Source organism: Propithecus coquereli, unplaced genomic scaffold (assembly GCF_000956105.1).
Source record: "Propithecus coquereli isolate 6110/MARCELLA unplaced genomic scaffold, Pcoq_1.0 Scaffold73, whole genome shotgun sequence".
Taxonomy (NCBI): domain Eukaryota; kingdom Metazoa; phylum Chordata; class Mammalia; order Primates; family Indriidae; genus Propithecus; species Propithecus coquereli.
This window is the reverse complement of record NW_012153396.1, coordinates 5,232,577-5,258,955: the sequence shown is the minus strand read 5'-3', so window position 1 is coordinate 5,258,955 and position 26,379 is coordinate 5,232,577. Positions and strand designations below refer to the sequence as shown.

At 51.4% G+C, this 26,379-nt stretch overlaps 1 protein-coding gene across 1 annotated transcript in view; it reads left to right on the top strand.

The window, feature by feature from the left end:
• The window catches only part of COL17A1 (collagen, type XVII, alpha 1), a 45,182-nt gene that overhangs the window by 3,793 nt on the left and 15,010 nt on the right, over positions 1-26,379 (top strand). The window contains exons 2-31 of the mRNA XM_012661771.1: positions 1,014-1,076; positions 2,783-2,827; positions 3,805-3,906; positions 4,916-5,047; positions 6,035-6,082; positions 6,925-6,960; positions 7,867-7,914; positions 9,337-9,480; positions 10,737-10,895; positions 11,530-11,601; positions 13,028-13,099; positions 13,903-13,971; positions 15,057-15,218; positions 15,593-15,673; positions 16,824-16,868; positions 17,786-17,953; positions 18,316-18,537; positions 18,886-18,915; positions 19,284-19,310; positions 20,159-20,185; positions 20,294-20,356; positions 21,042-21,146; positions 21,869-21,931; positions 22,593-22,628; positions 23,219-23,272; positions 23,467-23,502; positions 24,016-24,051; positions 24,693-24,755; positions 25,920-25,955; positions 26,163-26,234. Coding sequence (XP_012517225.1) covers positions 1,025-1,076; positions 2,783-2,827; positions 3,805-3,906; positions 4,916-5,047; positions 6,035-6,082; positions 6,925-6,960; positions 7,867-7,914; positions 9,337-9,480; positions 10,737-10,895; positions 11,530-11,601; positions 13,028-13,099; positions 13,903-13,971; positions 15,057-15,218; positions 15,593-15,673; positions 16,824-16,868; positions 17,786-17,953; positions 18,316-18,537; positions 18,886-18,915; positions 19,284-19,310; positions 20,159-20,185; positions 20,294-20,356; positions 21,042-21,146; positions 21,869-21,931; positions 22,593-22,628; positions 23,219-23,272; positions 23,467-23,502; positions 24,016-24,051; positions 24,693-24,755; positions 25,920-25,955; positions 26,163-26,234 — 2,305 coding nt within the window. The 5' untranslated portion in view covers positions 1,014-1,024. The remainder of the gene's footprint in view (positions 1-1,013; positions 1,077-2,782; positions 2,828-3,804; positions 3,907-4,915; positions 5,048-6,034; positions 6,083-6,924; positions 6,961-7,866; positions 7,915-9,336; positions 9,481-10,736; positions 10,896-11,529; positions 11,602-13,027; positions 13,100-13,902; positions 13,972-15,056; positions 15,219-15,592; positions 15,674-16,823; positions 16,869-17,785; positions 17,954-18,315; positions 18,538-18,885; positions 18,916-19,283; positions 19,311-20,158; positions 20,186-20,293; positions 20,357-21,041; positions 21,147-21,868; positions 21,932-22,592; positions 22,629-23,218; positions 23,273-23,466; positions 23,503-24,015; positions 24,052-24,692; positions 24,756-25,919; positions 25,956-26,162; positions 26,235-26,379) is intronic.

The following is a 26,379-nucleotide window of genomic DNA, read 5'->3' as shown; positions in this document are numbered from 1 at the left end:
GCCATCTGGCAGAAGTGGCATGCCTCGGAATTCTGGAATCCAGCTTGAACTGCAAACGAAAGATAAACTAGGAGGAAGAGACAGTGAAGACAGGGGAGGGAACCACAGGCAAAGCCAGATTTTAAGTCCTCCCAGAACCTGGGACCAAGCACTGCAGCAGGAAGAGCCCAGTGGGGGCGGAATCCTTGTTGTGCATTCCCATGTGTTTACGGCTGGAGCCCCCACACTCCCATCCCTGACGTCAGCCCTGCCTCACACCGTCCATGCTTAGGGACACAGCGCACAAGACTGCAGTGAATTTCCTCTTCAGGAGCAGAGTAAGAGTGAAGGGAGAACATAGAAAATACATACAAATATGTATGCTCCCACGTGGCTCTATAGATCTTGCACAGATTCTATTCATCTATTTTTCCTACTTACGTCTACATACAAGCATATGAGAGCTGGTTATTATGGAAAGAAAGTTCCATGCAAATATGACAAATATAATGATTTTTATCCTGATTTAAATCCATCAAGGACCATTTTCACATCCAGACTCTAAATAATGAAGCATGAATGTCTCGTGTGCATAGAGTTCCATAGAGAACACTGAACATTATGGGATACATCAAAATGAATTAGTCGATAGCACGAAGAGGCTTTGACAGATTCCTTCAGCTATTTATTACCACTGCAAAGAAAGGTTTTACAGTCAAACAAAGGTCAGGGCAGCCCATCTGCTGTGCAAGCCCAGCAGGGGGCAGTCTGAGCAATTAGATTCTGAAAAAGAAGATCCCAGCACAAAGGAATAGAATCCAAAGTAGAACTATTACATTACTCTCTACTATATTTGATGACAAGAAATGGGAATGACTCTGGTAAAAAAATATATATATATATGCACATGAAAGGATTAAGCTTAGAATTGGAGGAATCAAGATCTGGGTTCTCAGCTTGCACAGCGGGGACCTATACTTACTAAAAGCAATGGTAAGAGACACGCCGTTCACCGTTTCCGGCTTTTCCTGCAGGTGGCTATGGTATGGATGGAACCAAGAAGAACAAACGAGATGGCACCGAAGTCACTGAAAGAAGTAAGAGCATCAGAATTATTTTTATTTATAATTGTTTCATTATAAAGTAATACAAATTTGGAAACAAATAATTTATCCATAATCCCACCACAACCACTATATCATTTTAAAATGTGTTCCTAAATGGACTTTGTTCCTTACCATAAGATGGCTCTTGTTGATTTTTATTTTAACACACTTGTAACCAAAATGTGTCCTGGTTTTTCTTCAGAGATGAAAGTTGCCATTTTCATGTATAGTTTTCATACCCAGCATTTTTAATGACAGCGTAACATTCTGCTGAGTGAATTCACCACAGTTTATTTAACCATTTCCCTATTTAGGATACAGGGCAATAGAAATCTACAAGTATAATATCCCAGTTATTCAAAGACACAGTTGAAATGACACTAACGGCATAGTCAAAATCTACACTGAAAATTGAAAACACATATTTATTTTGTGAAACTGTCCAAATGATAAATTCAGAAACATTTAAACTGTCCCCTTAACAACTCTAAGTTAGCGAACTTTTTCATTTAGTTGATGACTTTCATATATCTCCAGTAAAAACATTCTGGCTCCACAGACTTGGAACTTTAGGTTAGGAAACAAATTATTTTTATGTGTCAAAAAAAAATCCCAAAGGTCTATACAATGAGAGGTTCAGTGAAGCTCAAGAACTATTATTCAAATCAAGCTGCCACTTTACTCTGAAAAAACATTTCCTTTTATGCATTGAATGCTGTTTCTGGTACATTCATAACCCCACGTTCCTGCTAGGACAGCCAAACTCATTAGGAAAATGCAGCGTGAAGGAGGGTGGCGCCAATGAGAGTCCTGTGGGGTGGAACAGGCGCCAGCAGCACAAGATGATCCTGCACCATCTTCCTCCCCTTTCTCCTCCTACCAACCTCCCCACATGCATGTGCATGTGCATCACACACACACACATACACACACGTCTGCTTTTAAAGACCAGCGACCCCAGCTAGGTAGGTGCTCCTCCCAGGTAGGTAAGCCCACCAGAGAGAGAGGTAGAGGTGGTGGCCAAGGTCAGAGCACAAAGTGGGCCATGCTGTGATTTGGGGAATCTACCCACCTCCCCGTGCTCAGGGATGTCTTTCTTCTACCTCGTGTCTTTTAAAACACTCGAAGCTTTAATTACCCCTATAGACTCACCGTCACTCGGTTTGTCAAGGCTGTCTTTGATGTTGATCGATCTCTGATTTCACCAAGCACCAAATGGGGCTCACCCAGACACCCTCACCCACTTCCTTCCCACACCTCCCCACGCTCAGGCTGGCCCTGAAGATTTTAGAATGAATCATGATGTCCTTGAAACACCTATAAATTAATAAAGGACACAGCGAAGCCAGCCAGAGTGCTGGTCCCAGCTGGACTGGGAGACCACTGGGAAGGAGCAGCGCAGAGAAAGAGAGTGACATTGACGCCAAGACAACTCATGTTTCAAATCAGTGGGTAACTTCTTCTGCTTCCAAAGAGATACTAATTTATTTCCCAGGTACATTCAACCCCATTGTTTTTGCTCATATTTTCATGTACGGTGAGTGGGTCAGATCACATATCTTAAAGCACAAGTACACAAAAATCGATGTTGAACCTAATTTAATATGTTTAGTTTATGGCAAATGTTAGACTTTGCCAAAATACAGAGGTTTCAGTGCATTACATAAGATCTCATTTTTTTCTTTGTCTTTTTCTAGTTATCACTGAAACAGTAACTACAAGACTTACATCCTTACCACCAAGTAAGTGGCTACCTCAATAGCTTTCTTCTCAGTGGGTCACATGGGAAGGACCCCACACTTGTGACCTTTTCCATGGGAGCTCCAAAAGCACCTTTTTTTCCAAATAGCAACATTGACATTAATTTATGTACAACAAAATCCACCGGTTTGAAGTGTATAGTTCAATGGTTGTTAGACTATTCACAGAGTCATGCAGCCATTGCTACGGTCTAATTTTAGAACAGTTCCATCACTCCCCAAAAAGAAACCTCGTGACCGTTAGCAGTCACTCTCCATTTTCCCTCCTCTCTGCTCATCTCCTAGAAACCACAGATATAGTTTCTGTCTCTATAGATTTGCCTATTCTGGCCACTAAAATGTCGAAGTCTTACCCAACCTGAGCACAGAGTGGAGGAGGGGAACTTCCAGCCAAGCTTCTGGTTGAGGCCACTTTTTTCCAGGAGCCCCTTAGGTTTAGTGGATTCTGTAAGAGTGATCTGAGCCCCATGACTACCCCGCACCCCCAGGAAGCCTGGCTCGCTGGGATGGGGACAGCCCACCCATCACTGGAGCAGGGATGGGCTGCCAGGTGGGACACCAGCAACACAGAGCTGTCACATACCCCCCCTGACACTTCCAGTGGCTGCCACATCTGGGCACTGACCAGGCACTGGGAAGAAAAGCAAGCCCAACCAGGTCCTGGATTTGGGGGCTTTCATCACTCAGCTTCCTTTTCTAATATTTAAATTTTCCTAACAAACAACTTGCTGTGCTCCACCCACATGACCTTTCTTTTAAACCAGGCAGAATATTCACTCCAGACATTTGTATCAAAAACAAACCAACAAAACCGGAGCATGGCAGCTTGCACCTTGCACTGTGGGTGGGAAAGGGACCCAAACTGAGAAGGTCCCTGGTGAGAGATGAGGGAAGGTTTACACAGGGCGGAGGATGAGGGGACCTTCCCTGAAATTGTCACCTGCTTTTGTCTCTGGCAGAAGGGGGGACCAATGGCTATGCTAAAATAGGCTCCCTTGGCGGAGGGAGCCGGATGGAGAAACAAAGCCTGACTCACGGCAGCAGTGGCTACATCAACTCGAGTAAGTGCCCACTGGCGCGAGGGTCGGGGGAAGGGCAGGTGGACAGGGAGAGAGCCACCGAGAAAGTCCTGCAAAGGACACAGGGCAGGCTCGACCCTGAATCAGCGCATGAGAGGGACAATTCCAACTGCTTGTCACCCGGAGAGTTGTCTAAATGACACACACCCAGGGAGGGTGCAACTTTTAAATCATCGGCATCCAGTTACCGCAATTGCATCAGTTTTCATTAAGCCCTAAATATAAATAACTATCATTAATTAAAAAGCTTTCGCGGGTAGGTGACTGTTTCCCCAGTGAATCACTGTCTTTAAGCCATTTCTTTAGAGAAGGGTGTGCGCTCTTGAGAGTGTACAATTTAAATTAACAACAACAACAAAAGAAACTTAACGATTGGGTTACTGTGCTAAGGGTAGCTGGTGACAAGTGATCCTACACTGTGCGAGATTCCACTGGGCCAGTGCCCAACACAAGCCCATTGTTCCCAATGAAACGCTCTTTCAAACTGAAACACAACAAAGCAAAGAAAGCAAAACAAAACAAAAAGCACAAAGCATCTGCATAACCCTTGAAGCCATTTTTAAAAACCTCGAAGCGAAACTAAAAACTAATACCCACGTCATAAGAACGGTTGACCAAGAGAAGCACCTGCCCTTCCCTGTGGAGCAAGGTTTCCACATCGGACTGTATTCTAGTCTGTCCAGGCAGCGGGCCACGATTACACATCGGGGCCCCAGGAAAAGTGCCCCCGAATCCTTTCCGTGTCCGTGCGCTGTAGTCATGTGCGTGAAGGACACTCCTGCCTTTCAGTGTCCGCAGGGAAGGCAGAGGAATAAGTCTCCCCTCCCTCGGGAATGCTGAGACGGGCCCCCTCAGCTGTGCTCTCCCGGCGTCCCTGGCCCTCTCTGGGCCCCTCCCTTAGCTGTGAGTTGGTTATTCTAACTGGGTCTCCGCAGCCATTGCACCCATCTCTGCGGAAGCGCCGCGGGTTTACGCTCTTCCCCACTTGCAGGTGGCAGCATACGCGGCAACGCCTCCACCTCCAGTTACCGGCGGGCTCATTCTCCCGCCTCCACCCTGCCCAACTCCCCCGGCTCCACCTTCGAGAGGAAAACTCACGTCACCCGCCATGGAACATACGAAGGTATCAGCGCTGCCACTGTAGAAGAGAACCAACCATTCTCTTCCCCGAGCAACTCCCCACTCGTCCTTTGAAGATTGACATGCCGGCCACCTGCTTCCGCTGTGTCTGTCCCCACAACCCTCTCCCCACTCCTCCTTCATTTCTTTTAGGGACTCCATTGCTTGAAGATTTCATTCATTCATCCACCCCCTCATTCATTCATTCATCCATTTAGTCACTTTTTCAACTAGTGTTTTATCAAATGCCTGCCATGTGTTAGCACCATGCAGAACGCCTGGATGGATGTTTAAATGAATCAGACACAGGTCTCGTCTTCAAGGAGCCTAGAGTCCAATAGACAAAATGACAGATAAAAAACTATCATGCAAAATAAAAGGGGATTATCATGTTCAGCTGAGGAAATCAGAGAAGACTCTCTAGAGGAGGTGACATCAAAGCTGGGCCTTCACGAGTGTAAGATTTTGATGGCCGGAGATGGAGGGACGGGGCCGTCCAGGCTGTGGCGGCAGCAGTGTGAGCAAGGACAGGCCGGAGAGTCCAGGAATAAAGTGGAAAGCACAGGGGTGCTTCCGTGAAGAGAGTTTGAGGGACTCAGATGCAATGCTAGGAAAATATGTTTAGACTTTCTTCTGCACACGATGGGAAGCCACAGAGATTTTTGAGCAAAACAGTCATATTTGAGGTCCAGGACTAGAGTTCTGGAAGCCACATGCAGGGAGAATTGGTGAGAAAGAGCTAAACATGGGTGATAGGTTAAAAGGAAATCCTCGGTAGTCCAGAGGAGGGAACTTTTGCCTGGGACTGGGTTGCTAACAACAGAGGAGCGGAGCAGGGGTGAAAGGTATCGCCAGGTTCTTCTGAAATGTCTGCTGAGGGCTGCGGAAGGCTGCAGAGTTGCAGAGAGAAGTGGCCGGGCACTGCCCTCTCTCCTGGAAGCCTTATGGGCCTAAGTGGTCATTTGTCCTAAGTGTCTTGTCCCCTCTCCAGGGAGCTCCAGTGGCAACTCTTCTCCGGAGTATCCTCGGAAGGAATTTGGTACGTCCTCTCCTTATTTTCTAAAGAAACTGACCTGTTTTCCTCTTGCTTTTTATCCTGAGCCATCTTCAGGGGACTGTCAGCCACATTAACTTGCTGTCGTAAGTGCTTGCTCATGGCACTACTGCAACGGCAAGCTATTTATACGAGGTTCAGGCTTGGACAGATAAGCTCCTAAGGCCAAGCAATAATAATTGTGGGGATTCTTCCTTACACAAGATGCGCAGAGACCTCCCAGCAAGAGGAGCTGCGGGTAGAACTCACAAATGCCAACTGTCCCAGCACCTCCACTGTCGCGTGCTACCAAGGGGCACAGTGTGTGCCTAGTGCACCCCTGGACTGTATCTTTACTTGGCTTTAAGTCTCTGGCCCATGTTCTTGGAATCTCACTGTGCATATGAATTGATGACGTGATCATTGATTGTACAGTGATTATAATTTTATTTATTTGCTTACAGTGGGAAAACCAAAGCCGTCTCTAATAAAAAATTAAAGGGGAGATTTGGGAGCCTTTTGATACATTCGATCAATGTAGTCAGCCTGTCCAAATGGATCATGCTCTCAAATAGATTATCTTAGCTAACTTGACACTCTGAGTGTTAGCTAACTTAACATTCATTTAGCTAATTTAACATCCTGAATGCACAGGAGCATTGCAAAACCTTCTCTGCCCTTTAGCTAAGTGATTATCACTTCCAAAGCATCCAATATACAGAAAAGTCCCTATGTAGATTAGACACGCTATGAAAATAACCTCTCCCCAATATATCTACCTCCATGTCAAAAATTTGCAGCATGCCACATCTTATACAAGCTTAAGATTGCATTTCTTTGTTTCTCAGCATCTTCCGCAACCAGAGGACGGAGCCAAACACGAGGTGAGCGCTATCGTTGGGTTCAGTTCAATTCAGTCAATGAGTGTTTTCTGAGCAGGGAGTGTGGGGAGTACAGAAGAACAGATAAGGCATGCTTCCTGCCCTCATGGAGCTCACGGTATCCTGGGAATCTTTTGCTGGCCCTATCAGGATGGGAGGGGTAGCTTTTGACAGCGACCTAACAGGGTTGTAGAGGCAGGAATCAAAACGCATGGTAGCCACCTGGGCAGAGTTTGTCCTGCTGTGGATTATCTGAAGACACAGACATCTGGTCTCACGTCCAGTCTCCTGCTTGACTTTCACAAGATGTGCTTTAATTGCCTTCACACATCAAAAGATAAGCAAACCCCCCTCCTTTTTTCAAGTTATTCCAGGGGACAAAGGGCCCCATGACACTTTTGTAATCTCCTTACCTGGACAAGGATGTAGGAGATATGTGTGGTCCTGGGAGAAGCTGCCCTGGCCAGGGTCTGGGCAGGTGGTAGGGGCAGCGTGTCAGGGCTGTCTGTGCTGGAGGCAGAGTCCTTCAGAGGCTCAGCAGGTTCCCCGTGACCCGCCTAGACTTCCTACAGGCCTGACCATCATAACTTGGAAGGAGTATACCAACCACCCACAACTCTAGGCTGATCATTGAAAGATGCCAATTCTCCACCTTAACGGTTCAGTTAAGCTACCAACTTCCTGCCCTTCCCATTTCTGAAGAGGCCAAATGGCTGAGTAAACACTATGGGTTTTAGGATTCTCTTGCCAATGCCTGAGAGACCACAGAGGCAGAAGAGAAGCTTGGCGCTGGCCATTATGAAATAGACACAGGAAAGGGGTTTGTCATTGCTGATTGTATTGCGACCTCCTTGCTCCTAGGATTTTATTTTGTCGTTCACAGCCTTCTCCATCTCTTTCCTTGCACAGAGAGCGAAATTCGAGTTCGACTGCAGAGTGCGTCCCCATCTACCCGATGTAAGTGCTCACTACCTTGCTGAAAAGAAAGGACCCAGGAATCCAGTGCTGATGCCGTGTGTGTGCATGTGTGTGTGTGGGTGTATTTACATGTAGGTGCGTGCACTCAATCATAAAACATCCTTAAGGGCCTTCTGTGAGGCAGAGCCTGGGCTGGGTGCTGAGGCTAAGTTGCTGAGTAAGCCATGGTCCCTGCTGCCCTGCAGTTCACAGACTAGCGGGGAGCTGAGAAGTCAACCAACCATTGCCACTCGGCGTGGGGAGGGAGCGCGGCGGAGCCGCTCCACGGCAGCCCAGGGAGACGGGGCCAGAGAGGCCTTCTTGGGTTGGGTGTCACTTGAGGGAGACTGAAGGGCAGATCAGTTAGGCTCAGAGGGATGAACCAGCACGTGACATCTGAGGAACAGTTCAAACAGGGACACAGCGGGACAGCTAAGATTAGAGAAGGGTCAGAGGTCGAGTATGAGAGTCTGAGCTTTACCTCAAATGTTGGAGACTCCCCAGTCTCTGTCCATGGAAGACATTAGACTCCTGTTATTCTTGTTTAAGGTTATTTGCAAAAGTTTGAAATGAGCTCAACTTTCAGGGCAGGAGCCAAGTACAAGGAGTAAGAGGAGAAAGAGCAGGGACAGGAGACTCGGGACAGCTGTGGGGGCTGCCCAGAGAGCTCGGCGTGGGGGCGTGGGATCTGACTCCAGGCCCGACACTTTCTCCCACGTCCTTCCAGGGGGGTGCTGAGCCCAAAGGATGGAGCTTTGGAGGTGGGGGAGAGGCCGCAGTTCCTCCAGCATGGGTTGTCTGCAAATCTGTCCAACTCCTCTCCACACTGCCGTGCACGATGCCTCCCTCCTCTCCTGGTTCCATGTTGGGAGGCACCGGGAGCTCACTCCACTAGTTCACCTTGCTGCAAATCAGATCAGCCAGACAGACTTGAAATTAAATCACATACGAAAGCAGCATAATGTTTAGGAGTTAGGGGCCAGTGTATGACAGTCCCGGTCATACAAGGTCAGAGACCCAACATCCTAGGCGTCCTGCACAGGGAACGAGCCGACTGTCAAACCTTTTGTTTCAAGGGACCTGGTTCTCTGACTGCCTGATCCTGAATGACAGTGTCTTCCAGCCACAGAACCATCCCTGTGTTGTCTGATGAGGGCTAATTTGGAAATATCTCCCGAGGACTTTGACCTCCTTGTGAGAGGCACTGTATTTATGGGCTGTTAATATGACAAAGTGCCAAGCTGACAAGTGCTATAAATTGGCCAAATGCAAACATGATAAAGCTAACCAAAAATGCCCCAGGGTGTGAAGTAGATGCCATTCTCCCTAGTATCCAGAATGGCCACAAATGTTCCTTCAACTGCAGATGAACTCAGGAAAGAATCCTGGGCCTAACAGAAAAGTCTGTGTGTCCTTTCACAGGGACGGAGTTGGATGATGTTAAGCGTTTGCTCAAGGGGAGTCGATCGGCGAGTGCGAGCCCCACCCGGAATTCCTCCAACACACTCCCCATCCCCAAGAAAGGCACGGTGGAGACCAAAACCGTGACAGCCAGCTCCCAGTCGGGTAAGCCCCAGGCTGCCTTGGAGGGAAGGGAACAAGGTGACAGACCTACCCTAGCCTGGGAATTCAGCTCTGCCCGGGAGGCCTTTCAGCCTTTGCCAGACACTTCAAAAGCACCGAGCAGAGCATCTGTTCTGTGAGCAGCATGAAAATGTGGGCTGTGCCCTTCCTACCCCTGGCTGGTCACCCATTGCACACGCACACTGACACCCAGCCCTAAATCCCCAAGTTTCTCTCCCAGTTGAATGTGTTGATTGGGTTCCCCAAATGAAGAATATTGGGGAAGGTTACCGTGTTTTCACTCATTTCCTCAATGAATATTTATTACATGCCTCCTCTATGCCAAGCACAAGCAGCTGGGAAGGGAGACGCAGTCACTGCCCTCGTGGACATGAGGGTCTCTGGGGCAGGTCAGGAAACTGAGAGGTCCTGGTCACGTAGGATGAGAGCTGTTAGCAGCCATGTATCAGGTGGGAGACAGAAAGAGGAACTGGCAGGGCGTTGGAGGCAGATGAGGGAAGAAGCCAGGTCTGCTAGGACAAGAAGCTTCCCTCTCACTCACTAGAGAAAATCCTTTTTGTTTTTACTATAAAACCAAACCTCGAGGCACCCTCTGAGCTGCACAAGCTTCCTCCCATAGGATGAGCGGGCAGAAAAGGAGTCAGATTCGAGGAAGCATGGAAATCCCCTCTCTGGGGCGGTGCTCCTTGTGTCTGGCTGGCACATAGGAATTTAAGGAGCGTATAACCAGAGAAGGCTGCCATCTGTGCAGTGTGGCCTCAGACCTGAGGGCTCCCCTGCCCAGACATGCACCCCGCACTTGCCATGCTGCCTGGAATTCCACTGGAAGAGATTTTCTTCAGGGGCTCACTTGTTACTCCTGATAGAGCTGTTCCCTGGCCTCTTGGAAGACGAAGCAGTCGGCAGCTGGTTGGGAGGAAGTCCATTGGCAGGACAGCCGGCCAGGAGGTGGGGAGATGAGCTTAGAAGGAGAAATGGGTGGATCCCAGGGCAAAATTTAGCTACCTCTAATTTCACCAAGAGCCAGCAAGAGCTTCTATCCCAAGGGATCAAGTTTTCACCAACTCTGAGATTCCAGATAGACCTGTCCCTGGTTGCCCTGGCCGGATGGAGTTCCTCGGAATTGGGATCTTCGGTGCTAAAACCAGGAAAGTTCCAGCAAACTGAGACGACTAGGTTCCCCTGTCAGGGAAGCGCTGACTTGTCTCTCACTGGGCTGTGTGTGCATCTGTTTCCAGTGTCAGGCACCTATGAGGCAACGATCCTGGATGCCAACCTTCCTTCCCACATGTGGTCCTCCACCCTGCCCGCGGGGTCCTCCCTGGGGACCTATCACAACAACATGACGACCCAGAGCTCGTCCCTCCTCAACACTAACGCCTACTCTACAGGCTCAGGTACGTGTGTGGCAGGCAGCGCATGCCCCCTCTCTGCCTCCAACTCAGCTCACCTTTACTGGAGCTAGGTGACCCCCTGGGTGTGTGCCACCCCCAGGGCTTCCTGGAGAGGTTCTCTGTGGCCAAGCATCCCAAGAGTCTCCCACTGGAACTTAGGTTCAATTAAATCTAGAATGTACTTCTTCTGGTGGGTCCCCCATAGAAAGGAATATATAGTGCAGCATATCCAGAAAAAATATAATGGACAAGAACACTGAAAATGAGTATAAGAGACCTAGTTTCACTCCCTGTGAATTGGCCGTGAGACCTTGAGCAAGTCATTTAACTTCTCTGAGCTTCAGGGACCTTCTCTGTAAAATAGGGTGACTAACAAGAAAGCCTCTGGTTGGATCCATTGTCCACTCAGGTCTGACGGATCTGAGATCACCTGCCAGCCATGACCGAAGGTGCCCCACAGGCTAACATCTGGTTCTCTGCTGCAAGGCAAGAGCCTAAGTTCTTCCTAAAACCAAAACTTTACTAAAATATAAAAACCCAATCCTGGCATTTCCTCCAGTGCTTCTATGGTATTGGATTCTCTGCCCCTGGTCTAGGCTGGGCATCCCTCTCACCAGCCTTCCTCCCTGCCCTGCAGTCTTTGGTGTTCCGAATAACATGGCATCCTGCTCTCCCACCCTGCACCCTGGACTCAGCACCAGCTCTTCAGGTCAGTGTTGCCGTCTTGAGTCACCTTTTCTAGGCTGTTTGCTTAGAAATATCAGGATGCTGTCTCCTGCCGAGGAAAATGGAATGGTTTCTGGAGAAGACATCCTTTCTGCCCAAGAGCTTGAAGGACTTTCCTCCACGCTTGCTGCAGCCCAGGAGCAGAGGCCACGGGGCTGCATTTGGGAGGCAGAAGGCACAAAGCCTGTCCTCAAACACAGAGAGAACTCAGTCGCCAGGGCAAAGTTCTAAGACGAGGGGAGCTGAGCCCGCACTGATGTGCACATTCTGTGCTGTGCCCTCATTTTCTAGGAGAGTTGGAGCAATGGAAGTAAAGGGGTTGAGTCTTAGTTTAGGACGTTTTTGGGGTGAAAAGCATTGTTAAGTTAGAAGGATCTTATTTCAGATCTTTTTAGAAACAAGTTCATTGGAGTAATGACTATCAGATCTTTTTATAAACATAGTATTGGAGTAACTACATTGGGATAAATAATGTTACTGCTTATCTTCCAATGCAAACATACAACAATTTTAAAGAAATATCTACTCACTATGTTTCTAATACATCATAAGAGCCTATATGTAAATAAGTTACCAGCCCACATCTTTTTTTTTAAAGGAATCTGCCTTCTCCCTATGCTATTGTGACTAATAAACACAATGATGTGGCCGTCTTTGTTTCCTTGGCCGATATAGTTGCAAGTGCAAAGTTAGCGTTCAAATTTTCAACACCCACCTCCAGCTGACTAGAATTCTACCAAACCCAGAAGACATCAGCTTCATGCTTTGTTTCTTCCATCTTTGCTATTTTGCTTTGCAATGTCCTGACTAAGCCAGGCCCCGAGGGCAGGTGGGCTGATATCGGACCCATGATCTTGTCCCCAAACACTGGACAGGATGCAATATTAATAACAGAAGATGCTGACTAGGGAGGAATGAGCTGTTCTGTGCATTGTTAGAGATAAACAGGCAATCAAATAAACAAGGAGTCTTCAAAATCGTGGTGGAGGTGAGGGGAGTTGTATGTGTTTGAGTCAGGAGAAGGGTTACAGGGAAAACTAGGAGTCTGCCGAGGTCGTGCCTCTCAGCCCCCAAAGCCCACGGTTCCTAACTGGGCACCCAGGTGCCACAGGGAGCAGAGAGCCCTGGGATGTTTTTAAATTTTGAGAGAGACAGCCATATCTTTCAGACTCTGTGTGAACTGTTGCTTTTAAGTTGTGTGGACCCATTAGTAATTTTTGGCCTAGGGTAGGAAGGTGGGGGCATTAAAAAAAAAGTTACTGTGTCACTAAGAGTGTGGGAACACAACATCGGGGAATCTCTGTTGTCTGCAAAGGCCTTTATCACCGTCTGGGGACTCCAGGGGCTACCTTAAGCCAAGGGGCATCCCCTGTGCACCCTGTACTCACCTGTCCTTATTGCTTTCGCAGTATTCGGCATGCAGAACAATCTGGCCCCCAGTTCATCTGCCCTGTCCCATGGCACAGCCACCACTTCCACAGGTCGGTAGCCTGGGTTTGGAGCTTAGGGGCTGGGAAGGGACATCTCTTTGCAGCTATAACTGGCAATATCCCTTTTCAGCAACTGAATTAGAAGGACCATAATACCCCTGACAATCAATTAACCCTTCCCACCAAAGAAACAGCATCCCCCCAACACCTTAGAGATGCCAGCCTGGGTCAATTGCTGGCTCCAAACATGAGTCAGACACACAGGGGAGGCTGTACTGTCGACAGCACCTGCACCCTGGGGGGTGTCACCTGTGTGTTCCTGCATCTCTCAGAGCCAAGCTGGTCAGGCTGGTGGTCTTACCAGCTCGCTGCTGTCCTTGACAGCCCGCTGTCACTGCACCTCAGTCACCTGCTTGATTTTAGGGTGCACCCCCCCGAGGTCATAGCCCCTGTGCAAACCTGGGAAGGGGGAACACAGAGACCTGAGTCTCAGCCTTTGCCCTCAACTTGCTTACTGTTTAGTTGGAGTAGAAAGGCTGCCGCACAGGAGACAGTGAGGGGGATTAAGTGATACACTGTGCAGTGCGAAGCAGGCTTAAGAACCGTAGGAATTCAGAAGGGAAGGAGATGTGTGAGGGTCTGGGAGGACTTTAGAATGGTCCTAGAAGGATAAGGAGAATTATACCCAAGAATGTTCCACCTAAATCCTCCTTGCTGCCTCCGGGCATTGGAGAGAGTTGATTCATCATCCACTTCTCTCTGCTGGGGTGAGCGGGCCACTCCTGAGCCGCAGGGCCCTCCCGTGCTGCCCAGCTCACTCAGTGCTTCCTCTCTCCCAGCAGCAACGGCGGCAGCGTATGGTGTGAAGAAAAACGTGCCCCAGAGCCCTGCTGCTGTGAACGCCGGCGTGTCCACATCTGCCGGTGAGTGCTGTCTCCTACTGCAGGGAGAATTACTCTGCCGCGACACACGGCTGATTAGAAGATGGAATTGGACCCATGGGGGGGGTCTTAGGTCCACAAATGCAACTTACCCCAGGTCTCTTGGATGTTTCCGTGAGTGAGCAGACATGAGTGTCCCCTAACTTACCTTGGCCTTCCTATCCAAGGAGGGCAGGAAGCTCCACCCTCCACACCTGCCTGGGGTCATGCACTTGCACTACAGCCACCGCCCTTTAAGCCCTTGGCCTTCACCTGTTACCTGTAACCTGTCACAAGAGCCAGGGAGCCCCTCAGAAGCTTCCAGCTCCCTCCCCACTTTCTGTAGCATCTGTATGACTTGGTCCACACGGTGTGTCACCATATGGTGAGCTGTTTGCTCCATTGCTCCGATCCTGGTGTGTTTTCCTTTCAGTCAACAATTCATTTATTCAACAGATATTTACTGAGCACCTACTTTGTATCAGACGGACACTGTTCTAAGTGCTGAGCATAGTGAACAAGACAGGATGGATTCCTGCCCTCACCAAGCTGGCACACCCGTGGGGAATGCAGATGACAAACATGTAGACAAAGTATAAAGACAATTACAGAAAATGACATAGATTTTTAAGGACAGCAATGAGCGATGTGATAGAGACGGGAATGTGTGTATGGGGTGGGGGCTTTCGGTGGGTGGTCAGGAAAAGCCTCCCAAGAAGGTAACACTTAAGACCTGAAGGATAAAAATGAACCCACCGAGTCAGTTCAGGTAGGACCTGTATGACAAGGGGGACTTTTACTCACTCAGTAAAGAGTTATAATCTCCGGGTGGGGAGGCAGCCCTATAGCCCAGCCACCCAGAGCTTCTGATATTGCCCCAACCTTTTGGCGGCCAGGCCCAGCCAGGCAGGGAGGGAAGCCTGGGTCCCCACCACTGTCAGCGAGAACAGGAGACCCTCATATGCACCTGCTATTCCCTCTCTCCCTCTCCTCCTCCTCTCTCTTCTCTTTCCTCTTCTGGTCATTTCTTCCCTCTCCCTTCTCCTGGTACCTTTTGCTTCTCCTTCACCCACTCTTTTCCTCCCCAGCCCGCACCACCAGTGTCCAGAGTGATGACCTCTTGCACAAGGACTGTAAGTTCCTGATCCTGGAGAAGGACAATGTGCCCGCCAAGAAGGAGATGGAACTGTTGATCATGAGCAAGGACAGCGGGAAGGTCTTCACTGCCTCCCCCGCCAGCATCGCTGCAAGTATGTCCGAGCCCTTGCAACTCAGGTTTCAGAGGAAGGGCGAATAGTGCAGGAGACCGAATGTGCTAGCAAGCTAGTTTGACACGTTTTAATCACAAAACCACAGCCGTCCCATTCTAATGAAAAATGACTGCCTGAATAGGGTATCACAAGGTCTGCCTTGAATGCAAAGGAGCCAGAAAAATTCAGGTAACGGGTTCCCAGAGGGGTCTTTGGGCAACAGCAAGTCTCACTACAGGCACAGATCAGCGGAGATTAACCCCAGGAAAGCTCAGCTCTCTTCTGACCAGGCTAACCTTGACCTTGGGAGGTGGGGGACAGAGAAGGGAGGTTGCGGAGAGAATATATCAGATTATCATGGGTTCTGTGCACAGCTTCTTTTTCAGAAGACACCCTAAAAAAAGAAAAGCAAGCTGCCTACAATGCTGACTGCCACCTAAAAGCTGGAGCTAATGGTAAGAACAAGAATGATCAATGTTAATCTTGACTTCAGCCAAGCCACATTCCATCTCTTTGTCTTCTGAGACCTTGCAACCCAAAATGTGGTCCATGAACCAGCCACATGGGCAACACCTGGGAGTGTGTTAGAAATGCAGAGTCCCAGGCCTTAGCTCAGATCTGCTGGGTCAAAAGCTGCATTTTACCAACCTCCCCAGGAGATTCATGTGTGCATGCTATTGAAGCAAAAGCCTTCCTCTGGTGTGTATACAATGATTTTTTTTCTTGCCTTATTAGTTCTCCTGTAATTTTCAGAACTAATAGAAAAATGCTTTGTGAAACTTGTTAGCTTTCCTTTTTTTTTTTTTACCTTCCCAAATATCTGGATTCTTTCTTGGATAACCACATTTCTTCAGAAGGTCCTACAGACTAGACTCTCTCCCAATCATTGATTTCAGGGAGGTCAGTAAAGGATGAGGGAAATTAAGTCATAGAATGTTTTTAAATAAATGCAAATTAAATCAGTTACCATCTTCACAAGGTGGGAGACTGGAACCAGACTCCAAGTCTTCAAAGTTAGCAATTCCTTACACTTTCCCAGTGGAACTGGGGCTGTGGAGTCTAGGGACCCTTTTCAGAATCCGATGAAAGCTATAGAAAAATTTCCCAGAAAATTCCACACATGCCCACAAACACTCCATTTTCACATTGCATCAGTGATGCACGGACAACCCTCCTCCAAGTCCATTCTTGCTGTTCCCGGTTCCCTGCACCCCAGGTTAGGAATCTGTGTTCAAAGTCCCTGAACCAAGAAATCAGAGTCATTTCTCACAAGCACATTTATTGTCTGAATGCAAACGGCACCCCTAACATGGTCTTCCAGAAACGTTTTGGGGTTTAAGGGTTAAGGTCACCAGGGGGTTAAAATACTGTGCTTTCTTCCAGCATTAATTGTTTGCCAAGCCATGTCATCAATGTATTTATTGCAAATAGCAGATTAGGGAGGACTCAGTGAGTGGATGTTCCTGCACATTGTTGTTTTGCAAGGTGCCTGGGGGACATAGTTACCTGAAGCTCTACCAAAAATCAACTTGAGGGGTGGTCTTGTGGGCTCCTCCAGTTTAAAAGCTCAGATCAAAACCTGTGTTCTTGGTGTTTGTCTTTCAGGAGACCTGAAGACTGTGTCCACCAAGGGCAAGGACACTTCTGCAGGTGGGTGAGAAGGGTGGACTCTGCTGTGACAGGATCCAACGGGGCTGCTTATGGTTAATGGACCCGACGAGGGCCCCTCGCCTGGAACCCGTGCACACACGAGCTGCCTGAGCCACCCAACTCTAAAGAGTTTCCCTAATGGCTCAGAAGGGAGCGGGCAGAGGGCAGGCTGTGGGCTGGAGGTGGCAGTAGAAGGGGCCTGGCTCAGGGACGGTGCTTCACAGGCCCTGCCGCCCCTAATGAGCGCCCACTGTAGACTCTCAGGTTCCCAGCAGGGCAGGAGCAACACGGCAGAGCTGCTGTGTGTCTCCATAGAGCCTGGAGCTTGGAGCCCGCAAACCTCCAGCCATGCACCATTTCCTCACTTCTCCCCCACCTGTCGTAGAAGCAGGTCAACTCTTACTGCCCCACCTTAGGGAATTAAAAATCCTTTTCATTAAAAAAAAAAAAAAATTAAAGTTTACGGGCACCCCTGAGGCGCTGAGTGTAGTTCTAGGCACCTGGGGATTACAACGAACAGCTGTGGGAACTGAGGGGTGGAGAGGGGAGCTTTAGATCTGGACCTCCTCCGAGGCAGGTGGCAGATCGTGTAATCTTCCTAATAAAGACGTTAAGCTCGTGCTGTGAGCCCCATCCTCTGCTAACTACATTATTGCCTTGTCTCATTCACCAACCACCCTAGGAAGTAGGTCATCTTTTAGCCCCATTTTATGAGAAAGGAAACAGAAAGGTTGAGTGACCCTCCTGGGGTCACACAGGCTTCTGCTGTGCCCCAGCCACAGCCCGAGCTCCGCAGGGACTCGAAAGCCTCCACTCAGTCGCCCGGGACCCAGGGGAAGTCACCTACAGCCAGAGGACTTGCAGGGGGAAGGGCAGGAGCCGCCTGCATCTACCTCACCGCCCTGTCTCTCCCGCAGAAATTCATGGCTACGGCCACCACGGCGGCCGAGGCGGCGGCGGGGGCCCGTGGGCAGCGCCAGGCTGGTGCCCCTGCGGCTCCAGCTGCAGCTGGTGGAAGTGGCTGCTGGGCCTGCTGCTCACCTGGCTGCTGCTCCTGGGGCTGCTCTTCGGCCTCATCGCTCTGGGTACGCGCTCTGGGTACCGTGGTTACTGCGGAGAGGGAAACTGAGGCTGCCCGGGGGGAGTGGGACGCCCTCTGTGCGCCTGTGGCGCCCGCGCCAGGCGTTCAGCGACCTTTGATGACAAGGCCAGGGCTGGCTCAGCCCCTCTGCTTTTCGCCCACCTCTGTTTCCCTGCGGGCGCGCACACGGCCTCCCAGGGAGAGTGAGGGGAGCTCGGCCACCCGTCCAGAGGAGGGGACCCCGGGCCGGCCTTCTTTAAGACTCCCGTCCTGCTGGTGGCCACAAAGATTGTCTCCGCGTAAGCGTTCCCCCCAAACGTGCCCAGTGCCCAGCCGCCCGCTGACGCCGCTTGTGTCGCGTTGCAGCGGAGGAGGTGAGGAAGCTGAAGGCCCGCGTGGACGAGCTGGAGTGGGCCCGGGGCGAGGTGCTGTCCTTCCAGGAGAAGATGGAGCGCAGCAGCAAGGACCGCCTGCAGGGCGCGGCGCCCGGCTCGGGCTGGGACGTGAGCAAAACCGGGCTGGACGGGCAGGACCAGGAGGCGCTCTGGCTGTTCGTGCGCGACAAGCTCATGACGGAGCAGCAAAACGGTGAGAGCGCTGCGGGGCGAGGGCCGGGTCGCCCCGGTCGCATGGGTCACGAGCTCCTGTGTGCACCCGCCGTGGGCACCGCTCCGCCCGCTCCCAGCCCCTCTCCTCCTCCTGCCCTGTCGATAGCCCGTAGAGGCAGGTAGGACCAGGGCTGTGGTCCCATTTGACTGCTGGGAAAACTGAGTCCTGGAGAGAAGAGTTGCCCAACGTCAGTGGACTAGCCCAATTTAGAATCTGATTCCCAGCCTTTGCCTCTGTTTCTTCCTGCCATGCCACGACCCCCTTCTTATGTGCGTGTGAGGGACCCTGGAAGATGTGAAACTAACTCGGATTTACTTCCTCTTGTAGGAAATCTCCGAGGAAGCCCTGGCCCTAAAGGTATTATGGTGGATCAAGCCCTTTCCCTGCGCTCATTTCCTGCAGTTGGAGGCGGGTTTCCTGGGTGGATTGGAAAACTTTTTTCCAAATGGAAGGATGAGAAGCCAATCTTATAGCATCTGTTGGGAGGGTTGAGAGTTGGCTTTGGAGTCAGTATATCTTAGAATGGGAAGGGACCTAAGGCAGCATTCAGAGAGGCCCAGCAATGAGCCTGAGGGCACAGCCCCAGACTGGGAGAGACCCACAGGGCATGTGGCCTCGCCTTGAAACGCTGTTTACATTTGGTCAAGTGGTTTTAAAATACTAGGGAGACAATTGTCCTTGGGTTCTTACCCCATCCCACAGCTTTCATATCTTTCTGGTTTCAGGTGACATGGGAAGTCAAGGCCCTAAAGGTAAATATAACACCGAAATTTTTTACCGTAAATCCTAGTGAGGGTGGATGGTTTGTTTCAAGCAATCGGCAAGTGTCAGAAAACCCACCTCACACTCTGAAAAGTGATTGGAGATCAATGGGACAGGCGCATAGGGAGGAAGAGGTTTCCAATCCCAGTGCCCCTCGGCTGGACACAGAGCAGCTCTCCTTGACCAAACTTCAATGTGTACAAGAATCCCCAGAAGATTCTGGGCCCACCCCCAGAGCCTCTGATTCAGCAGGTGGGGGTGAGGCCAGGTGTCTGATAGTAATCTCCCAGGTGACTCTGTCGCCAGAATACCAGAACCATACTGAGAACCACCAAGAGGACGGGATCCCCTCTCCCCCAGCTCCTCTGTGCTTCCCAAGAGACCCCGGGACAGGGAGTGGATTTCTCCGGGTAGCGGCCCTCCACTTCTCTTCATCCTCCTGCCCCCCACCCCCCACACGCACCCTGGGACACTGCACCATGGCCCTCTCCCAAACCCCCTTCCCCCAGGCTCCAGCCTGCAGCCCACACCCCTCCTGACTGTGCTGGGGATGGGGACTGATGGTTCCAAAACCCCTGAACCTGCGGTTGTCAGATAAAATATGGGACTCCCCATTAAGGGTGAATTACAGATAAACAAGAAATAATTCTCACTGTAAGTGTGTCCCAGCTATTTCGTGGGACATACTTATACTAAAAATATTGTTTATCTGCAATTCAAACGTACCGAGACATCTGTATTTTTATCTGCCAAATTTGGCAACCTACCCGCATCCCACCAGTGAGGAATCGGGCAGAGTGCCCTGGCTGACTTCTCTCTTTCACCTTTGTTCCCGCAGGAGATCGGGGCCTCCCTGGGATCCCAGGTGTGTACTGTCCTGTGACCTCTGCTGCTGCGGGCACTGCAGACTCTTGGTCCTAGCTGCCAGCTTCCCAAAGGAAAGTAGGGCTGAAGTGTTCTTGTGTATCCACAGGTATCCCTGGGCCCTTGGGCCACCCAGGTCCAGAAGGACCAAAGGGACAAAAAGGCAGCGTGGGTAAGGACAGCTTTTTCCATTCATTTATCCCTTCATTCTTTTATTCATTCAATAAACATGTATGACGCCTACTGTGTACCAGGCCCTCTCTTAGGCACTGCGGAGACATCAGAGAACAAAACAGAGAAACTCCAGCTGGGGTGGGGGAGAAAGACAACAAGTGTGATGAATTAGTGAAGTAAATGGCTGGTTAGGAGGTGATGTGTGAACCAGAGGGACAGAGCCTGCCGGGACTTCGGGAGTGAGTGCTGAGGGGTTAAGAGAAGCTGCCATTTGAGTGAAGTCTTGAAGGGAGAGAGGGAGCCAGGCCCGAGGGGATCTAGGGGACACATTCCAGGCAGAGAGAGTGGCGGAGGCCAGGCCTCGAGGGTGAGTTCAAGGAGCAGCAGGTAGGAACAGGCATGGGAGCTGGGCGCAGGGAAGGCTGGCATGGGGACATCAGCTTTGACTCTCAGTGAGTGGAGAAGCCATCTGCAGGTCCAGGGCAGAGGTGGGACATGATCCACTTACATTTTCAAAGGGTCACTTTGGCTTCTGGGTTCACCGGAGGCTACAGAGGCCAGGGGAGAAGCAGGGAGGCCAGGGAAGAGGCCCCAGGCAAACACTCCACTGTGGGAGGCTACCTGTGGCACCCTTGGCTGTGGCATCGAATCCTAACTCTGAGGTTGGCCGTTCCTGTCTCTAGGAGATCCCGGCATGGAAGGGCCCATGGGCCAGAGAGGGCGAGAAGGCCCCATGGGACCTCGCGGTGAACCAGGGCCTCCTGGGTTTGGAGAGAAAGGAGACAGAGGTGAGAGGCGATTCCTTTGCCATGCCCACCCCTCCTTCTTTCCGTCGTCCTCCCTCTCCTCTGCCTTCGGGAGCACTTGCTGAGCACTGGCCCTGAGCCAGGGGCTGTGCCGGGCCCTGGAGACCTCAGTCTAACCATGGGGTGTGGGAAGGGCTGTGGGCCCAGGCATGGGGCAGGGGAGCAGTCTGCAATGCTCAGAATCCACGGGGAAAGTGGCCTCCCCAGAGTGAGGAGCGGGAAGAGTCAGGCCAGGGTGCGGAGCAGAGGGCAGGGCAGGATTTCGTGTGGAAGGGGCTGGGGTGCAGGCTTTCAAGCCTCTCCTGGCTGGAGCAAGGCAGGGAGGGAGTGAGAGAAAGCCTCAGACAGCCGCATCCCAGCACGGAGGGGGCTGAGAAGGAGTCACAGTCCAATCCCGAACCATGAGACTGCTTCTGTCGGGGGAACCAAGGAGACACCAGAAATCCTCTCAGTGCCAGCAGACCATGAGCGAGAAGCTTTTAGTTTTACTTTCTCTTTAAATATTGCTCAGCCAGGCAACAAATATTTACTGAGTCCTACTAGGCCCCAGACTTCATGGAACACAGAGGCTCGGGGGGTAGGAACTGCAGGAGCTTTGCTGGCAGGTGCCCTCGCAGAGGCACCAAACGGATCAGAGACCTCCAGCAGGTGGGCAGCCATGCTGGGGGGTCTCTCAACGTGCTCACTCCTCCTTTCCTCCTCAGGGGATTCCGGGAAGCCAGGTCCTCAGGGCCCACCTGGTGTCCCAGGTTCTGTGGGTCCCAAAGGTAAGTCAAGTGCCCAGAACGGTACCCAAGTTTGCCAGGGAAGGGCCACACCCAGGTGCCATCCCAGGTGGCCCTATTCCAGTGCCCAGGTCTGTGCAGGCGTGGTGGGTCCAGAGAGCATCCCCCCCACAAAGGAGTCCCTGGTGGGGGTGGGAGTGGGATCAAAAGTGGAGCTTTAATTTTAAACATGGATCCAACCACGTTTGTCTTTGATGGCCCCACAATGTGATCCCTCAGTGGATGGACGGATCATTCGGGAAATCAGAAGTCAGATAATTTCCTTGACTCACTGGGGCCCAGATGTGCATACTGAAAGCAACATGTCTGGATGACCCAGGGAGAACGGATGGGCCCCTTATCACAGTACCATGTCCATCTGGTCACCTTTCCTCCTGACCTCTGACCCAGCTCAAATGTCTTGCTTTGACCAAGAAGGAGTAAGGGGTCTCTTGAACTCAACCAGCTGCAGCCTCCTCCCTAAGGGGGACACTGCACTGGGGTCACTCCTGGCGCACTTGTTTGGGGTCCTGCCAAGAACCCATGCTGCATGGGCAGTGCGCACTCGGTGCCCTCACCGCCCCCCGCCGCCCTTCCCCAGGGGGTCAGGTGTCCTGGCCTGTCCCTGCCCCTCTGCTGATTGCTATCTTGTCCTCCTTCTCAGGTTCCAGCGGCTCTCCTGGCCCACAGGGCCCTCCAGGTCAGTGTTCTGCTTCTTGTAAATAGGTGCTATTTGTGGGACAAAGCAAGGGATGTTATAAGGAAAACCAAGCATTTTTAAAGCAAAAGAAGCAGTTATAAAGACAGCCTCTTGGAGACACAAAACTCCAGTCTGTGCACATGTATCCCTTGTGGCTGAGGTTGGGTGCCCGGGTGGGTCCCATCCAGATCCACTCTGACCTGGCTCAGGGACTGACACCCACCAGTGGCTTCAGCAATAGGAAGTCCCTTCCTGCCTTCCTCTGAGCCAGTGTCTGCTTCTACATCGTCCCCCTGTGGGCACAGAGCTTGTCCTGCTGTCTTGGGAAGCTTGAGCTGCAGCTAATGTTTCTGCCGAGGTTCTCCAGGTGTTTTGATGCCTGGTCACTGGCAGGGGCTCGGCACCCGGACCGGGATGACTCAGCAGGGACTGGGGGAGGATCTGTGGGAAGCAGCCCTTGATTTCACTCCAGGGGCATGTGCCTGTGTGTGCGTGTGTCTGCATGTGTGTGCACGTGTGTGTGCATGTATATCCATCCCTTCCAAGGCTGAGGACACTCATCTACCTGCATGGTTTCCTCTGCTGGGCAGGTTCTATAGGTCTCCAAGGGCTCCGAGGTGAAGTGGGACTCCCTGGTGTCAAAGGTGAGCTGGGGGAGGAGGTCTGGGGGGGACAGGGAGGCTCTGATGGATGTGACCCACAGCCCATGCAGGCTGATAGGTGCGAGAGGGGTAGGTGAGGTGAGGGTGGGGGCAGCCTGTCTTCAGAGTCAGACATTGCCCCTTCCTGGTTGTTCCCTGCAGGGCTCTTTACACCAAGGTGTCCACTTCTTTTTCAGGTGACAAAGGACCAGTGGGACCACCAGGACCCAAAGGTATGCTGCTTACTTGGTTATTGCCATGGTCTGCCTCACTCCTGGGAGCCCAGATGGGCCCTTCACCACAGGGTCCAAGGATGCACAGGGCTCTGGCTAAGAGCCAGAGGGACTCTGCGGGGGACCTAAGAGCTCATTCTAGTCTAACTTCTCAGGGCAATGGAGGCACAAAGAGGGGAAACAAGTGCCAATGTCACATGGTTGTGGTTAGTGGTCCTCGGGGCGGTGAGGATGCAGCCTTCCAAGGTGTCTGTCCTCTAGTCTGGGCCTCCCTGTGCCCATGGCATCCATTTGTGCAGCAGCCAGGGCCAGAGTCAGTGTGTGGGTGGGACGTGACCCTGCCAGAGATGGGCCATGGCGCTCCTCAGCTGCATGCAGTCTGCATTAATGCCGTGTTCTCACCAACGTCATACAGTGAGAACTGTCCCGCAGCCCAGGGGCCTGTTACCGCGTGAGATTGTTTTCCTTGCTCACAACCATTGCTTCCTCCTCCCCTCCCCTTGTTTGTTTTAGGTGACCAGGGGGAGAAAGGACCCCGAGGCCTTACAGGTGAGTCCTACACAGGAATCAACTTTAATCCATTCATGACTTTTTGTAAATCCATCAGTCACTGGAGGTGGGAAAAAATTCAGAAGTATGAGACAGAGTCTTGGTCTAAAAACCTTCGGGGCACTTGTGCCCTAGGAAAAGCACAAGACAAGAAAAAATAAAGCCCTGAGTGAATGATATGGAAGCATCCAAATATATAGTCCGAACAGTAAATGGGGTGAAATGGGGAGTTTAGGGTCATCTCTGATTTTTTTGGGGAATCCAGTTAGGAAAAATCAATCTCTTCCCAAAGCAACAGAAAGTTTGCACCACTTGTATCCTCTCAGGCACTGACCTCTTGCCAACTTGTGAGATTAAAAAGGAAATTGAGAGTAATATTGCTTTGACTACAAGGGCTAGCTTTCCGTTTCTAGGGAACCAAAACTCATACATACGCCCCTTCAGATCGGGCATGGTTTCTGGGTCAGCCCATGCCCACTGCCCAGGGTGGCCAGGTGGCCCTGACCCTGGAATCACAGCAGAAGCTGCCTCCCTGCCCGCCTCTGGGCCTGGTGGGGGCTGGGGAGGAGGTGGGGGCGGGCTACCATGATGAAGCACACAAAGCTTGCAAGTCCCACCAGCTAGCCCTTGGTCCTTTGCAGGCGAGCCTGGCATAAGAGGTCTGCCTGGTGCCGTGGGTGAGCCTGGGGCTAAAGGAGCGATGGGTAAGTGTCCCAAAGGAACAGGGGCAGTGGGTCTGCCCCACTCAAATGATCATCATGGCCCTAGAGAGATCCTTCTAGAGCTGTCTGCCTTGCTTTCTGGCCTGCCCACCTCTGGTAGAGTCTCCCTTTACAGGCTTTTTCTAGGTTGGGGCAGCCCTCCTGGGGCTCAGAGAGCTGCAGGTACCTTGGTGGGTTTCTCATGCTCTGGGAAGGACTTAGCAGGGCATGGCCCATTCACCCTGGAGCCTGCCTGTGGGCTCCCCTGGGTTGGGGGGCAGACAGTGTTGAGGTCCCTTGGAACCCGGGGTATTCCAGGCATCCCAGGGTGAGTCTCACAGCCAGACCCATGTTTTAACCCTCCGGCTGACCCTTACTGAGGTGCCTATTAGCCTGGCTGTGGAAGCCGACCAAAACCTCAGAGGGCCCAGGCATTCAGCGCCAAGCCCTGGAGGGATTTAAGCTGACCCCTTCGGATGTGACTTCTGCATTCTGATCGCTCTGATCCACTTGACCAGCTCTTAGTGAGGGCCGGCTACAAGCAGGACCCTGGGCTGGGCAAGTGAGGTCCTTTACCTCCCTTGAGGGCAGAGAAGACTTGCAGGAGGTGACATGAAAGATACAGAGTGCTGTGAGGATACAGTTGAAGGAGAGATTTCTTCCAACCAGAAGGACGGAGGAAGTGGTATTTCAGATGGTCCTGAGAAGTTAGGAAGATTTTAATCACAGCCAGTTTGGAAAATTCCATGCAGGGATGACATGAGTGAGAAGAGAAAGAGCAGACAGTCCCAGAAGGACACCACTTTGGGCAGAGGTTAGGATAATGCCTAGCGCAGAGGAGACAAGAACCTGGGAGACCTTGACTTCCAAGACCTCAAATAAACGAGACAAACATTGGTCATCTCGGCTCTTGCCATTCGATGGGGAATGACTGAGCAATTCCCAGCAGCAAAATAGACAATGGCTGGTTTAGGAGAAGGGGGCAGGGAGAACACTGGATCCCGAGGCCACGGCAAAGACAGGGCTTCTCCTGTGGCTGGCGGCTGCAGGAAGCTGCCTGGACCCCACGTGGGAGACAATGTGCTTCAAAGCCGCTGGGGCAGGAGAGGGAAGAGGCTCAGAAGTAGTTACAGGAGCCACTGACGGACTTTGCTTCTGCTTTACCAGGTCCCGCGGGCCCCGATGGACAACAAGGCGCAAGAGGTTGGTCACTGCTCTGCTGTCCTCAGCCCCACTGCCTGCCCTGCCTCCCACTCCATGCACTGCCCATGTCCCAGCATGTGGCCCTAGTTCTGCTCCCATCCTCTCCACCTGCCAGCAAGCCAGTTAGGAAACCGTCAGCCCAGATGCGCTGGCCAGTTCTGCTTTCCTAACTGGAAAACATTTCCGTGTTGGTCGTGCTCTCTCCAGGTGAACAAGGTCTCACAGGGATGCCTGGGATCCGTGGCCCGCCAGGACCTTCTGGAGACCCAGGGAAGCCAGGTAACAGCGAAGAAGAGGGAGCTACGCCCTGCTGGGTGTATGTGCCTGTGCGTGCAGCTGTGTGGGTGTGGGGTGCGGGTGTGTGTGCATGGTTGTGTGTACGTGCGTGTTTGCGTGCATGCACAAGTACACCCACACTGGCCTT